General features: G+C 43.1%; 1 protein-coding gene across 8 annotated transcripts in view; it reads left to right on the top strand.

Moving 5' to 3' along the window:
• Positions 1-107: 107 nt before the first annotated feature.
• The window catches only part of YAP1 (Yes1 associated transcriptional regulator), an 88,094-nt gene continuing 75,442 nt past the window's right edge, over positions 108-12,759 (top strand). For 2 of the 8 annotated variants that reach the window (XM_040544169.1, XM_040544170.1), the window contains exons 1-2: positions 109-724; positions 2,959-3,206. In XM_040544169.1, the coding sequence (XP_040400103.1) occupies positions 377-724; positions 2,959-3,206 (596 nt within the window). In that variant the 5' untranslated portion in view covers positions 109-376. Of the gene's footprint in view, positions 725-2,958; positions 3,207-12,759 lie in introns of all 8 variants that reach the window. The other 6 variants (XM_040544165.1, XM_040544166.1, XM_040544168.1 and 3 more) reach the window with 5 other exon arrangements.

Here is a 12,759-nt window from a genome sequence, read left to right as displayed (position 1 = left end):
ACCCCTCTTGCTGTCCGGCGGTGCGGGCGGGCGCAGGCAGGCGGGCCGCTGCCCGTGTGGGATCCGGTGCGGGCGGGCTCAGGAGGGGCGGAGCCGGGCGCCGAAAGCGCTTCGGGCGGGCGTAACTGCGAACTTTTGTTTGGCGTCCGCCGCCACTTCGCTTCCGCCGCCGGGACGGAGGCGCCGGCCGGGCTGGGCCGGGCTGGGGCCAGGGGGGCAGAGCAGAACCGTCGGGCCGCCCGGCTTTCCCCGCTCAGGGCTTAACGAAGCCCCCGGAGCCAGCAGGACCGAGCCGCGGGGCATGCGGGGCCGCCGAGCCGGGCTGTGAGCCGCCCAAGCCCCGCGCCGTGCAGCGCCGGGGTGTCCCGTCGGAGCCATGGATCCCGGGCAGCCCTCAGCGCAACAGCCCCAGCAGCAGCAGCCGCCGGCGGCGGCGCAGCCCCCGGCCTCGCAGCAGGCTCCTCCGCAGCCCCCCGGAGCCGTGGTGGTGGCGGCGGCGGGGGGGACCCCGGGCGGCGGGGCTCAGCCCCCCGGGGGGGGTCCCCCGCCGGCGGGCCACCAGATCGTCCATGTGCGGGGCGACTCGGAGACCGACCTGGAGGCGCTCTTCAACGCCGTCATGAACCCCAAGGGGGCCAACGTGCCGCACACGCTGCCCATGCGGCTGAGGAAGCTGCCCGACTCCTTCTTCAAGCCGCCCGAGCCCAAAGCCCACTCCCGGCAGGTGAGGGGGGGGGCCCGGGGGGGGTCCCGGTGCTGCCCACCCCGGGGTGCGGGGAAGGGGCCGGTGCGGGACCTCGGGGTGCTGGCTGCTTTCCTTCCTCCCCCATTCCTCCTCCTCCTCCTGAGGGGAAGTTTGGAGGGTGTCCTCAAACTTGCCACGGCCCCGCCGTGCTCGGCCCCGTCTGTGGGAGGCCGTGCCAAACTTTTTTTTTCCGCTCCCCCCCCCCCCCCCCCCCGCCTCTCCCAAACAATATGGATGGAGCGGCGCTTCCACCATTTCGCCGCCTGGGCAGGCTGAGGGCTGAGCCCTCCCTCCCCCGGTGCGAGCAGGGCCGGGGCCGGGGGCACGGCGCCGCCCGAAATGTGTGTGTGTGTGGGGGGGGACACGGCCCGTGCCCACCGCCAGGGGGTCACCGAGGGCCGGGCTCGGCGGTCCAGCTGGGGAATAAATAGGGTTTCTGGTCGCCTCTTGGCCCCGGGGGGGCAGCAGGAGGGAGGCTGCCCTTCCATGGGGTCGGCCAGCCCCTCCGTGATCCTGCCCGGGTTTGGGGTTGGGGGTTTTACGGCTCGCCTAGGGGTTGATTCATTTTCCAAGCACTCGAAAATCAGCCCGGCCTTTCTGTTGTGAGGCCGAAAAGAAAATAGAGAGGGGTGGGGCCGAGTTGCCTCTGTAGTTTTTTCCCTTGCTCCTGAGTTGCAGGCTGACATCGCCGGGCTTCGGGACGGGATCGGAAAGTTTCTGCGCCGAGTTCTCTCCCTCTTGTGCGAGCTCCGTCGCGGTGTGCTTGTGCACGGACATGAACTGGCCCACGCTCAACGGCTGCTGTGTCGTGTTCAGTGCAGTAACTGCAGCTAAATGGCCTTCGAAACGCATTGAACTTGCGGGACGTTCACCCAGCTTGTGATTGTAAGCTTGGTGTTGTCTCGCCTGGGTACGTTACCCCACGTCTGTAACGCCTGCTCCTCAGCTGGGCCGTTGTCCCTCATCTCTGTCAGCATTTCCTAAAATATAAACCTGAAATTCAGCTGAAGCCAGAGAATCATTTGCTTCATTGTTGGCCGTCTTATTTTAAAAGACCGCTTTCATTTTCCCTTTTTCGTTCATTTGAGCCCTAACAATATAGTTGAACAGGAGAGGACTTCACGTTTCTGTAACTCTCAAGAACTAAAGCACCCCAAATTCAGTTGAATTGCAACTTGTGTGTTGTGTTTATAACCCAAAGTAAGGCAGTTCGGTTCCAGTGCACCGTGTGAAGCTTGGAGTGTGCTCATGCACAGCTGGAGCAGAAAGCCTCCGTACAAGTTATAAATGGGGCCTCGTGTATGGTGCAATCCTTTGCGTAGGGAGGTGTGGCAAGGGCTGATCCGTGCATCTTATTGTAGGTGGCCATGTTGTTCTGGTGTATCTACAGAACTAATTAATCTGTCAACGTATAGAAAAGCTAGCATTTTAATCCAGTTTTTAGAGATGCTTTTTCTCTTTCATGGTGGACGTGTGTTTACTACTGGCAGAGGAGCTGTGGTCACCTCAGACTGGTGGCTCGCGTGAAGGGTTTTGTGAGTCACTTCTGACTGACCGGTTACACCGTGCACGGAAGCTTGCTTTAGATAAAGCTCAGGCAGGCTCTTTGTAAGCTCCCGATACCCTTAAAGTACAGTTTGTGCAAGGGTTAGGGAATTCTCTATTCAGTCCTGTATACCTTTTTGTTGTTGTTGAGTTCAGGAGTCTTCCTCTCTCGGAGCTCGCTGCAGTCAGTGGGCCTGCCTGCGTTGCTTTTCTCTTTGTGCAATCCCCTAAAGCCCTGTGGAGGGTGTGTGCGGGGTGTCCTTGCACCCTGCACCCCCGTTTCAAAAGGAGAGTGGGAAAGTAGGATGGGGGTGCGATAGGAATGGGTGGGTGCAGTCCAGCAATGAACCATGCAGCGTGCTGTGTGTGGTCTGCTGACTGGAGACGTGGTTTCTTCTTAAGCCCGCACCAAGGATTAAGAACTTTAGTTTTCAAAATAAAACTGAAAGGAGTTATTTATAGTTAATACTGACTTTTACAAGGACTTATGCCAATTAACCAGCCCAGTTCAAGACTATTCAACAGCAACAACTGCAAAATGAGCAGAGCATTGGAAATGACTAACTGGAATTTCTTCTGAAAGATTCACTTAATGTGAAATGTCTTTTAACAGATGTATTTCTGCTAAAGGACAAAAATCTGACTGGGAATACGTTTGCTCCTGACAGGCCAGCACTGATGCAGGGACAGCAGGAGCCCTGACCCCTCAGCATGTCCGAGCTCATTCTTCGCCAGCATCGCTGCAGCTGGGAGCCGTTTCTCCAGGGACGCTTACACCCTCTGGAGTAGTGACTGGACCTGGAGCTCCGTCTTCTCAACATCTCCGCCAGTCTTCCTTTGAGATCCCTGATGATGTACCTTTGCCACCAGGTTGGGAGATGGCAAAGACGCCATCTGGACAGAGATACTTCCTTAAGTAAGTAAAACTTGTTTTCAGTTAGCTGTATTTTCTTTTTTTTTTTTTTTTCTCCAAGGTCTTGGAATTTTAGTAAAGTTCACTGTGTTTAAAATACATATTTTAAAAACACACTCCTTATGTATAGTAGGAGAGGAGATCCTGCCATTGAGGAATTTCTCCCACATCACCACTACTGTTTCTGAAAATTGTATGTTGCTCTGTGAATATTTATCCTATCTAAATCTCAGCTGAAGAATGTTGTCCGTTATATTGTATACTAAAAAATCAGTGAAAAGCATGTTGTGATTTTTAAACATCATGACCTTTGGAGCTGCTGGATCTTGCCGGAGTTCTCATTCAGGTCAAAATACACTTTACCTATTTTTATGATACAGATTTAAAACACAGATTAACTTTAGACTATTATAGTGAGACTGTATCAGGACCTCTTGGTTTGTCAATAAGTACAATTGTGTAAGTACAGAGTCAAAACGTTGCTGCCTACTCTACTCATGAGGAAGTTAATATGTGTTTGATTGTAGTACTTGGGTCTGTAACTCTTAAGTCATCTGCCTTCCCTGCAGTGAAAGGGAAATTGCAGAACTTCTAACATTGTTTCTTGTTCCTACTGCTGTGGCTTTTTCACCCAGTGAAATTAGTATCACCTTTTCTGTAACTGAGGAGGGGTTACATATGCCAGCCATCTGACAGCTAGTCCATCAGGGAGCGTTTTCTTTTTTGCCATTTCTGAAACAGCAGGAGCTTGTCCTTCTTTCTGCAAGCGTGCCCACCATGACGCATAATTGGCCCTCAAATATTTTGACTATATTTTGAACTTTTTATTTGACTGGAAGGCTCTAAATAACCCATTGTGTGTCATTTTCAGGGCCGGGAGAGGGGAGGGGCAGCACAGTATGTTATTTATGTAAAACTTGTTTCTGCCAAGTAAAACGTCTGTATTCCTACCTTTCTTGCTAAAAACCAACATTGTCATTAATACCTCCATTTGATTGAAGTATTTGAGCTTGTAGCTTTTAAAGCTAATTTACGTAGTCTGCAGTAAGAGTGGATATCTCAGAACTTCTTAAAACGTTCTTGTTCCTATAGTGGTGGTGCTTTCATACAGAGAAATTAGTGTCACTTTTTAAAACCAAAAATAGGTTACAGAAGCTGTCTGAAATTACTTGAGCCTGAATGTTACTTTTGAAAGCTATCATTTTGTGTTAGGAAAACAAAAATGAGCATTACCTAAAGATGTCGAAGATGTGGTATTTTCTTTGGTGCATTTTAACAGATCAGCATATTCTAGAATGTGTGAACTTCAGTGGGCACAAGTAGAATTTCTTGGAACAATGCGAGTTTATGCCATTTGAGATCGGTAGCTCATTGGGCCTTGAAGAAAGCACAGACTGAGTTTTGAAATGAAAAGCAAACTTTCTTGTTTTGACTGTGTTAGTGAAAGCTCTTAAAGAACAACTTATGAAACCTGAAAAATAGATACTTGCTTTTTAAGTTTTACTCTTACAAATGCTTTTGTTAATGCTGTCGTTTTTACAGAAAGTAGACCAACATAAGAGATACAGTGTCTTTACACAAAAAGTTGATTTTTAAATTATGCTTATTCAGGTGAAATCAGAGTGAAAGTTTTGATCTTGGAAAGCTTTTGTGCAGCTTCATTATTATCACAAAAAAAAAATATCTTTTCCTTTTTTCCTGCAAGTTTCTTGTCCTTTCTTGGTGTTCTGGTATCCATTTCAAAGGGTCAGGTTTCAGCAAGAACAATAAAGAGCCTGAGACTGGAAAGTACACACAAGTCTGGCAAACTCATCTGCATGTGCAAGATCGTTTGTTCTCGAGCAGACATCCAAAGTAAATGATTGAAAGAGCTGCTAGCTGTGAAGGATGTGTCTTGAAGGGGAAAGGAGTGGAAACAAACCAGGTTGTTAGGAATAAAAATAAAGGCTGTACTTTCTGAACCTCTCTCTGCTGGGTCACACGCTGACCTTGGGAGATTTTAAACAGCTTAATGGGCTGTTTTCTTTTGGCTTTCCTTGGGTGATGCCGTGGTATGGAGAGGCTAATGAGGACAGTTCCGAAGGCTCTGTTCACACTTTTGAAGTACGTTTCTGGTTCTTAAAAGATTGTTTAATGCTATCTACAGGTGAGATCCCCCACCTTCATTGGAGTTCGTGAAGATCTGTAAGAAAAAAAAACACCCAATATTTTTAAGTACTAGCAAAATGTTTTCTTTGTATGTTTAAGAAATCCAAAGTATTTTTGAGAATTAATTTTAAGTAGCAAGTTTGTATTTCAGAAGCTTTTTTCGTTGTTGAGTGATAAGTTCAATTTCATACGTGCAAACTTGTTAAAATCATGTCTTGTCTAGTTATACCTTACGTTTTTGCTCAGAGCATGAGGACTGAGATTCCTGATGCTAAATAAATTTAATATGGTTCCTTCTATGCTGATTTTTGGTCTCTCTTCCAAGTATTCAGCTTTTTTGTTGGATTGGCTGCATTGCTCTTTGTTTCCATTTGTTCTGTAGCCACTCCATGAACGGTCTGGTAATCAGGCTCTAGAAAGATCTTTGCAGAATAGGTAACAGTATTAGATTTTTTCCAGATGTCAGTAAGCCTTATGGTTATAGTTATCATAATACGCTACATTGCAAACCGAATAATTTAAAAGTGAGTTTCGTACTTAATACCGTAAGGATTTTAGTCGCTTCCACTAAGCAAAAGGTAAAGCACCACACGTACAGTGGTTTGTGCAAAGAGATAAATTAAAAAGTAGTAAGGATAGGGGGGAGATACCTGTCTGGCCTAATAAATGCGTGTGTTTATGTGTATAGAGGCCAGATAGACGGCACACACCTATCAGTGCCTATTGAAAGAGGGTGAGAGTGGTAGTGTCGAGTGATCCAGAATTATTCTGGTAAATCAGTCTGTCATCTAGATAAACAGTCCCCTTTATGCATGAATGGCCAACGTATGATTTCCACTCATTAGCATTCATCTTGCTGTTATGAGCAGGACTCTCGAGTGTAATTTTCTGTTAATGAAAATGCAGATGATTTTGGCCGGTGAGTTCAAACATGCTTGCTATCCAGCTGGTAAAACTAATTCTATTTTTTACTGAAACTGCTACTTAAATAGAACTTATTAGTCGAGACTTGCCTGGTTCCTAAGTGGTCATAGCTGAGTCATCCCGGCATTGTTGTGCGGTAGGCTTTAGCCCGTTCTTAAGCATGCAGTCAAAGAGACTTGCTTGGTTTCTGTGGCGATGTCAACTGCATTGCTTTTTAACCACTTCCTGTCAGCCAGCTGCTGGTTGACATTTCAGTGAACTATGGAGAAAGATAGTGGATCACTCTCTAGGCAAAAGAAAATATGCCGCGGGAGGAGCAGGCGACAGTTCCCCGAAGCTGAAATGCGTACGGGCTCAGTTCGATTTTGGGATTGTTCTTGTGCCATTTTAACTCAGCGTTAGGCTTTTAATCCTTACAGAGGTCGTGCAATACTTCACATTTTGTAGTGTGGGGAAAAGTTAACTGATTGTCCAGCAAACAAGTCTTGTAATTACTTTTCCTACAGGAAGTAGTTCTTGCAAGCAGTTTATCAACAACTTCCTATTTTTTCTGTGAAGTGTTGAATGACTTCCTGAAGGAGGCCAAGGTGGTTTTCATTAGTATCTGTGGGCGTGTTTGAGGTGTTTACCCATCTGGCAGAAACCTTAAAAATAGATCGTTGTTACACATTTCTTTCTTACTCTACACAGAGGCATGGCTGTATGGAGTGAAGCTGAATGGTTTTAAGATACCAAACAGTTTTAAGATAACAGGGAGCTATGTTTTTTTTCTTTAACTCATGGGACTCTGTGTGTACAAGAGTATTATGTCATACATGAAAAATAACCAGCAGTGCTGTTTTAAATTTCTTTCACGTCTCTATTTTTGCCCCTGTCTGGAACCAACTGCTTCAGCAATATCATTTGCTCCCTTCCTCCTCCTCTGCTTCCCACCCTTCTAACCTTCCAGGGCAGAAAGTGTTTGTTGGAAAAATTGCTGCCGCAGTTGTATATTTTGTTGAATACCTAAATTTACTGGGGAATTGCATATTTGGAATCATTAGTTATGGGAGCTCTTGTGTTTGTGGTTCTATAGCTTAGGCAAGTTTGGCATTAAAAGAGGTGTACTGTTGGAAACCAAAACTGCAACCACCGCTTTTGGCAGGCTTGACTACTTTTTCATACTTACACTAAAAAGAAATTGAAGGTTTTTTTCTGTTTGCTGAATTCTATTTGTAATATGTCAAACTCATTTCATGTTTATATTGGTGATTTCTGACTTTATGAAAGTATTCATGAGATCGCTGATATAAAAAATTCCGTGAGATTTGTGCAGTGGAAAATGGGCACCGTCAGTTTCAGAACGTAGCTAGAGAAGAGAAATATTAGCTAAAATGCTTTTGAAGTAGAACACGCTGTGGTATGTTTTTTGGCAATTTAAGATTTTTGGTCTTGGAAGACCAAGTACTAGAGCGTATATCTTTCCTTCTGCCTCTTACTTGAAGAAACCTGAAGTTTCTTTTGTGAAAGAACAATGAAAGAAACTAGTTTGACCGTGCACTTGTACTAAAGATTTCCATATCTTTAAAAGGGTGGAAGAAGAAGATGGGCAAGCCTGCTTTATTTGTGTTAGTACTGAGCCTGAGCTGGAAGGAGGATGAAAGCACACCTCCAGTTCTCTCAATTCAGAGAACGTGCAGCCAGCTCACTGGGTGGGCATAGGTGAAAGAAATGGCACACGGTGCTTCTCCTGTGTTTGATTTTGTTTTGCCTAAGAAAAATTGCAGAGGTACTGATAATATCTTTGCATTCGGTATACTGCCGTACAAGATAATTTTATAGGACTCTCTTCCAAAAACAGTTTTATTAAGCTGATGTGATTTTTTGGTAAACAAAATATGTACCCTGTGGTTTTCATTAACATATTTTCCTTTTATTTATGAGCGTGTTTATATTAATTATTCTCAGAAAAAATGAAACCAGGGACAAATACAGAATCTGTAGTTAGTTTTAAGATAATTAAATTCTTTGAGGATGGTTTTTTTTAATTGGCTGTTGATCTGCACCTTTCTTCCTCCCACAGGTTTTGCCTCTCAATATATCTCTTAAAAATGATCTTTGTGCTTTATAGTGTCTGATTCAGTGCCTACTGGAACTTTTCCATGAATTCTGAAAATCATTGGATCAAACCTCCACTGCGAGCTGCTAGTGCTGTAGGGGAGCATGGGCCAACTGTAGAAGATGATGAATATAGTTCTTAAAAATCTAAATTGGATCCGAATACATGCACTGGAGAGAGAAAGCAGTAGCATACTTGGGAAATTAAGATTGTGTTAACACTATTTTCATTAAGGTGGAAAAATGTGTTTGTTTCAAGTATCAAACATAAAAGTTAAACCTTTCAATTTCCGTTATGGAGTTGGTCAGAATTACTACCTATTTATCTGTTGAGAAAACTTTTCGTTTGTGTACTTCAAATATATAATACTGTTTTATAGCCATGCATACCTATCTCCTACATCTAATTTGAGATGAGTTTATCTTACTGGGGTCTGAAAACTGTAATGTGGCGACTGCTACAATTGTGACTAAATTCTTTGCTAACTAGTCTTACATAATGAGAAATCTTAGAGTCTCTCTGATCAGTAATAAGACGCTTCTGATACAGGGTTAATCAGAATTCTATATTTATAAAGTATGCTTCTGCTATTCCACTTATTAAAGTTTTTGTCAGGTTGTATTTGTTTAAAAGTAGTAGCATTGAGCTCCATGGAAGCAATTACGCCACTATGGAACCACTTCTGTTTGCTCAGGTCTTGACCTCTTCTAAAGACAAACAAGAATTTGATATAAATCAAGATGAGTATCTTCTGGACTCTCTTATCCTTTACCCTTTCTTCTGAGTGTTGAAGATGACAAAGAATTATAGGAGTTTTTTTAGTAGTCATTTGGTTTGTAGCATAGTGTAACCTGTAACCTGTCAGCCACAATATGGAAATTCTCACTCAGTAGAAAGCAGTAAAATAAAATGATATTAATTTGAAAGCTCCCGTAAATCTGAGACAGACACTACCCCACCAGTTTTTACAAAAATGTATTAAACTCATTACTCTAATGAGTAAGTGCAATTGAACTCTGAGTAGTATGTGGCAAATATCAGACCTTTTTATAAGATTCATCTCTTGCTTCCTTATCTCTCCTCTTCTGCAAATGAAGAAAATCAGTAGGTTGAAAATTTCATATGCAAAGCCTCCACTTTCCTCTGCACTTGTGGCACAACAACTGCATGTTTTTAAAAGCTAGCACAGAGCAAGCAAAGTGGGTTTTTCACTCAGTTTGCCCATCTTTACAGTAGACTTCAGAGAAAGTAACTTGTTAGCGCACTGGGCATGCTGAAATATTTAACTGTGGGACCTGAATTGGATCACATGTAAAATGAAAGGAGAGTACTTGGTCCTAGTTTGCTCCCAAAAAAACATTTTCCTATATCAGACATCAGCAATTACTGCGTGATTCCCAGGAGATCAAGGTGTTTTACTCAAGGTTGAAATACAAGATTAACTGTTAAAACTACTCTGGTATTAACTGCAAGCAACTTTGGTCAGACTCTTGATTAAGACTAGACGTATCCTCCCTCTGCCAGCCAACCAAAGGAAAAAAAAACAAAAAAATGAGGTAAATGACTATATAGAGATGTCAGCCAAATCAGAGATGTTTCTCCTCTTTTTATATGTGGCCAGACCACTGCATGTGTTTATCTTCACAGCTGGGAACAAATTCAGATGATGTAATTCGATTTAGTTTAACCTTTTGAAACTGATAGCTGCTCAGTTCTATTAATTTTGTTTCCTAACGTTTTTGTAGATTGCAGTGTATTTGCATTTGTTTGTACAGTCCAAACATACTTACACAGTAAAACTCCTTAATGGTAGAACTCAGTCTTTCGCTATTTTATATAAGAGTTGTTCCCTCTTTTAAGTTTTTTCCTTCCAAGCAAGCTGTGCATGATTATGTAACCCCCCTAATATTTAAATGACTCAATTTCTTCAGTAACTCCTAGAGAAATTTTCCCTTGGTTGAATGCAGGAAATTTACGTGAATCTTCTATGAGTAGCAGCAGTCCTCTGGCGGGTGTCCCTAGGATGTGGCTGGGATCACAGCATCACAAAATAGTGGGAAGGGACCTCTGGGTCCATCTGGTCCCACCCCTGCTCAAGCAGGGGCACCTGGAGCAGGCTGCCCAGGACCACGTCCAGGCGGCTTTTGGAGGTCTCCAAAAAGTGTCAGGGAGACTCCACCGCTTTTCAAAGGTCTCCCAACCTGCTGTATGCTAAAGGATAGCATCTAGTTGTCATGGAAGAAGGACAGGACTGTCTGCAGGGGAAACTTGACGTCCGAGGAGTTTTCACAATGTGAAACGTTCTTGGGAGGAGGCTGTGCTGGAATGTTAGCAGATAAATGCCGTGTAATGGCAGGACATAGTCACACGAACAGCTTGCTAAACTTCATTTTTGTGTAAGGGGATATTTGGAAATTTACCAGATAAAATATATCTAGAGCACGGGGGGAGTTTGTCTTTTTTATGAAAACTGTACCTTATACATATGTATATATACAGATATGTGTGTGTGTGTATATATATGTTTGTTAATTAATTCTGGAGTTTTGTTTGGAGAACAGGAGTTTTCAGAAGGCATAACCAGACTGTGCCCCCATTTCACGGCCTCCTGAAGTGCTTCTTGGAGTTTCTTTTCTGAGATTCGCTCAGCTGGTGTTTAATCTGGTTTTAACAAAGTTACTTCAGGCGGTGTTTCAGGCAAGTATAGCTAGGTTTTCTAAATTGCTGGTTAAGTCAAACTAATAATATAAAGCTGCCTTGTAAAGTAAGACCTTTACCAGTGTGCTGCGTGTCAGTCATGGCAGTTGCTAAGGAAACAAAGCTGTCCTGAAAACAGTCGTGGACTTTGCTTTAATTTCACTAATGAGACTTTGCTGTGTCATAGTGAAAGACCAGATCCCTTTTGTTGAGACTCTGGCATGCGGTTTGTTAACTTAGATTGGTGTTAGCAGTAAGTTTAGTTATTGATTATCACACTGAGGTTGGGAAGCCAGTTGTTTTTTTTTTTTTTTTTTTTTCCTGCTGAACTGTTTTATAGGTAAGTCAAGTAAAGGTCATTTACTATTGCTAGTTTATCTCCAAAGGGTTCTGATTTATGGAGAGCTTTGTCGGTAGTCTGTCTGCGCTACATGAGTTTATTCAAATAGTTATTGCTTTAAGGATGCCTTTCCCTTTCTAATTACCTGTTGTAACTGAAATGTTAAGTAAACTTTTTGTATTTTCCGGATATGTTGTAAAATTAGCCGTCTGTGACGTAGCAGTACATTATCTGAAAGCAAACAAGCACGGGTTGTATATGCAAAACGGAATTCTTTGGGTAAAGGAAAGAAGCACAACTCACTAAGTAAGCTTTAATTCCAGGTATATTTTGTCATAGGATCTCAAAAAAATTCCTTCTATTTTCATGTCACTTTTTCAGAACACTGGTTGGCAGATCCTCTGCAGTTACTTTTCATCTAAAATGTACATGGTCTCTTTAGAATGCTAAGAGAGAGTAAAAGAAATTCCTTTCCACGTTTACTGTGTTGATGGTATAGTTGGAAGACTTTAAATACCTGGTACACACAATTCAATGGTGTTCTTTAATACTTTATTATTGAAAAAATCTTTATCAGACTGAACAGCTTTGCATTAAATAAGGATAGGAAATATTTACAAGGAAAATATTTACAAGGAAATATTTGCAAAAGTGTAATCTGAAGTATAAAAGGTTGTTACAAAGAAAAGGTGAAATTAAAGAATCACTGTCCCAATAAAAGTTTTCTTAGCATGAGGGCTACTAATAATGCTAAAAACTTTATAGTGGAAATCTTATTTTTTGAAACAAAATGTAACAGGACGGAGTGGTACAGCGCAGATTGCATGCGTTTCCCTTGTTTACAAAGGACGGTGCGTGGACTTCTTGTTCTCTAGCCGGAGTTTAAAAATCTTTTTGTAATAAAGACATGCAACGGTAGCTGTGTATCGAACGTGAATCTTCATTGTCCTAGCTGGTAGTCTTAGAAGCACCTTCTACGCCTGACTTTATAGGCCATTTTTGTATATATAACAAAAATGTCTTTCTAGAAATAAAGAAATACTGTGCGTTAATTGGAGCAGAGCTGTTCCTTGACGTCTCTGCTTGCCGTTAGGTCAGGATGAATTACGCCTGTTTAACAGTAAAAAGTTTTAAACACTCCTAGTCTTAGTGAGTGCAGTTGGTGGCACATTCCCTGGCTGCAGTGCTTTGTAGGCATGAGCCTGACTAAGCTAAAACTGCCTGTATTCTGGTTTGTGAATGGGTGGGTTTTGAGAGCTTTTTCTTAGGCTGCTGTTGACATAATCGCATTATCATCAGTGTAGAGCCATGTTTCATTTTCCTACTTCTTTCCCTAAACACGTATGTGC

The sequence above is a fragment of the Cygnus olor genome, chromosome 1 (genome assembly GCF_009769625.2).
Source record: "Cygnus olor isolate bCygOlo1 chromosome 1, bCygOlo1.pri.v2, whole genome shotgun sequence".
NCBI classification, from domain to species: domain Eukaryota; kingdom Metazoa; phylum Chordata; class Aves; order Anseriformes; family Anatidae; genus Cygnus; species Cygnus olor.
Note: the sequence above shows the minus strand (reverse complement) of the source record. Positions and strands in the feature narration are given on the sequence as shown.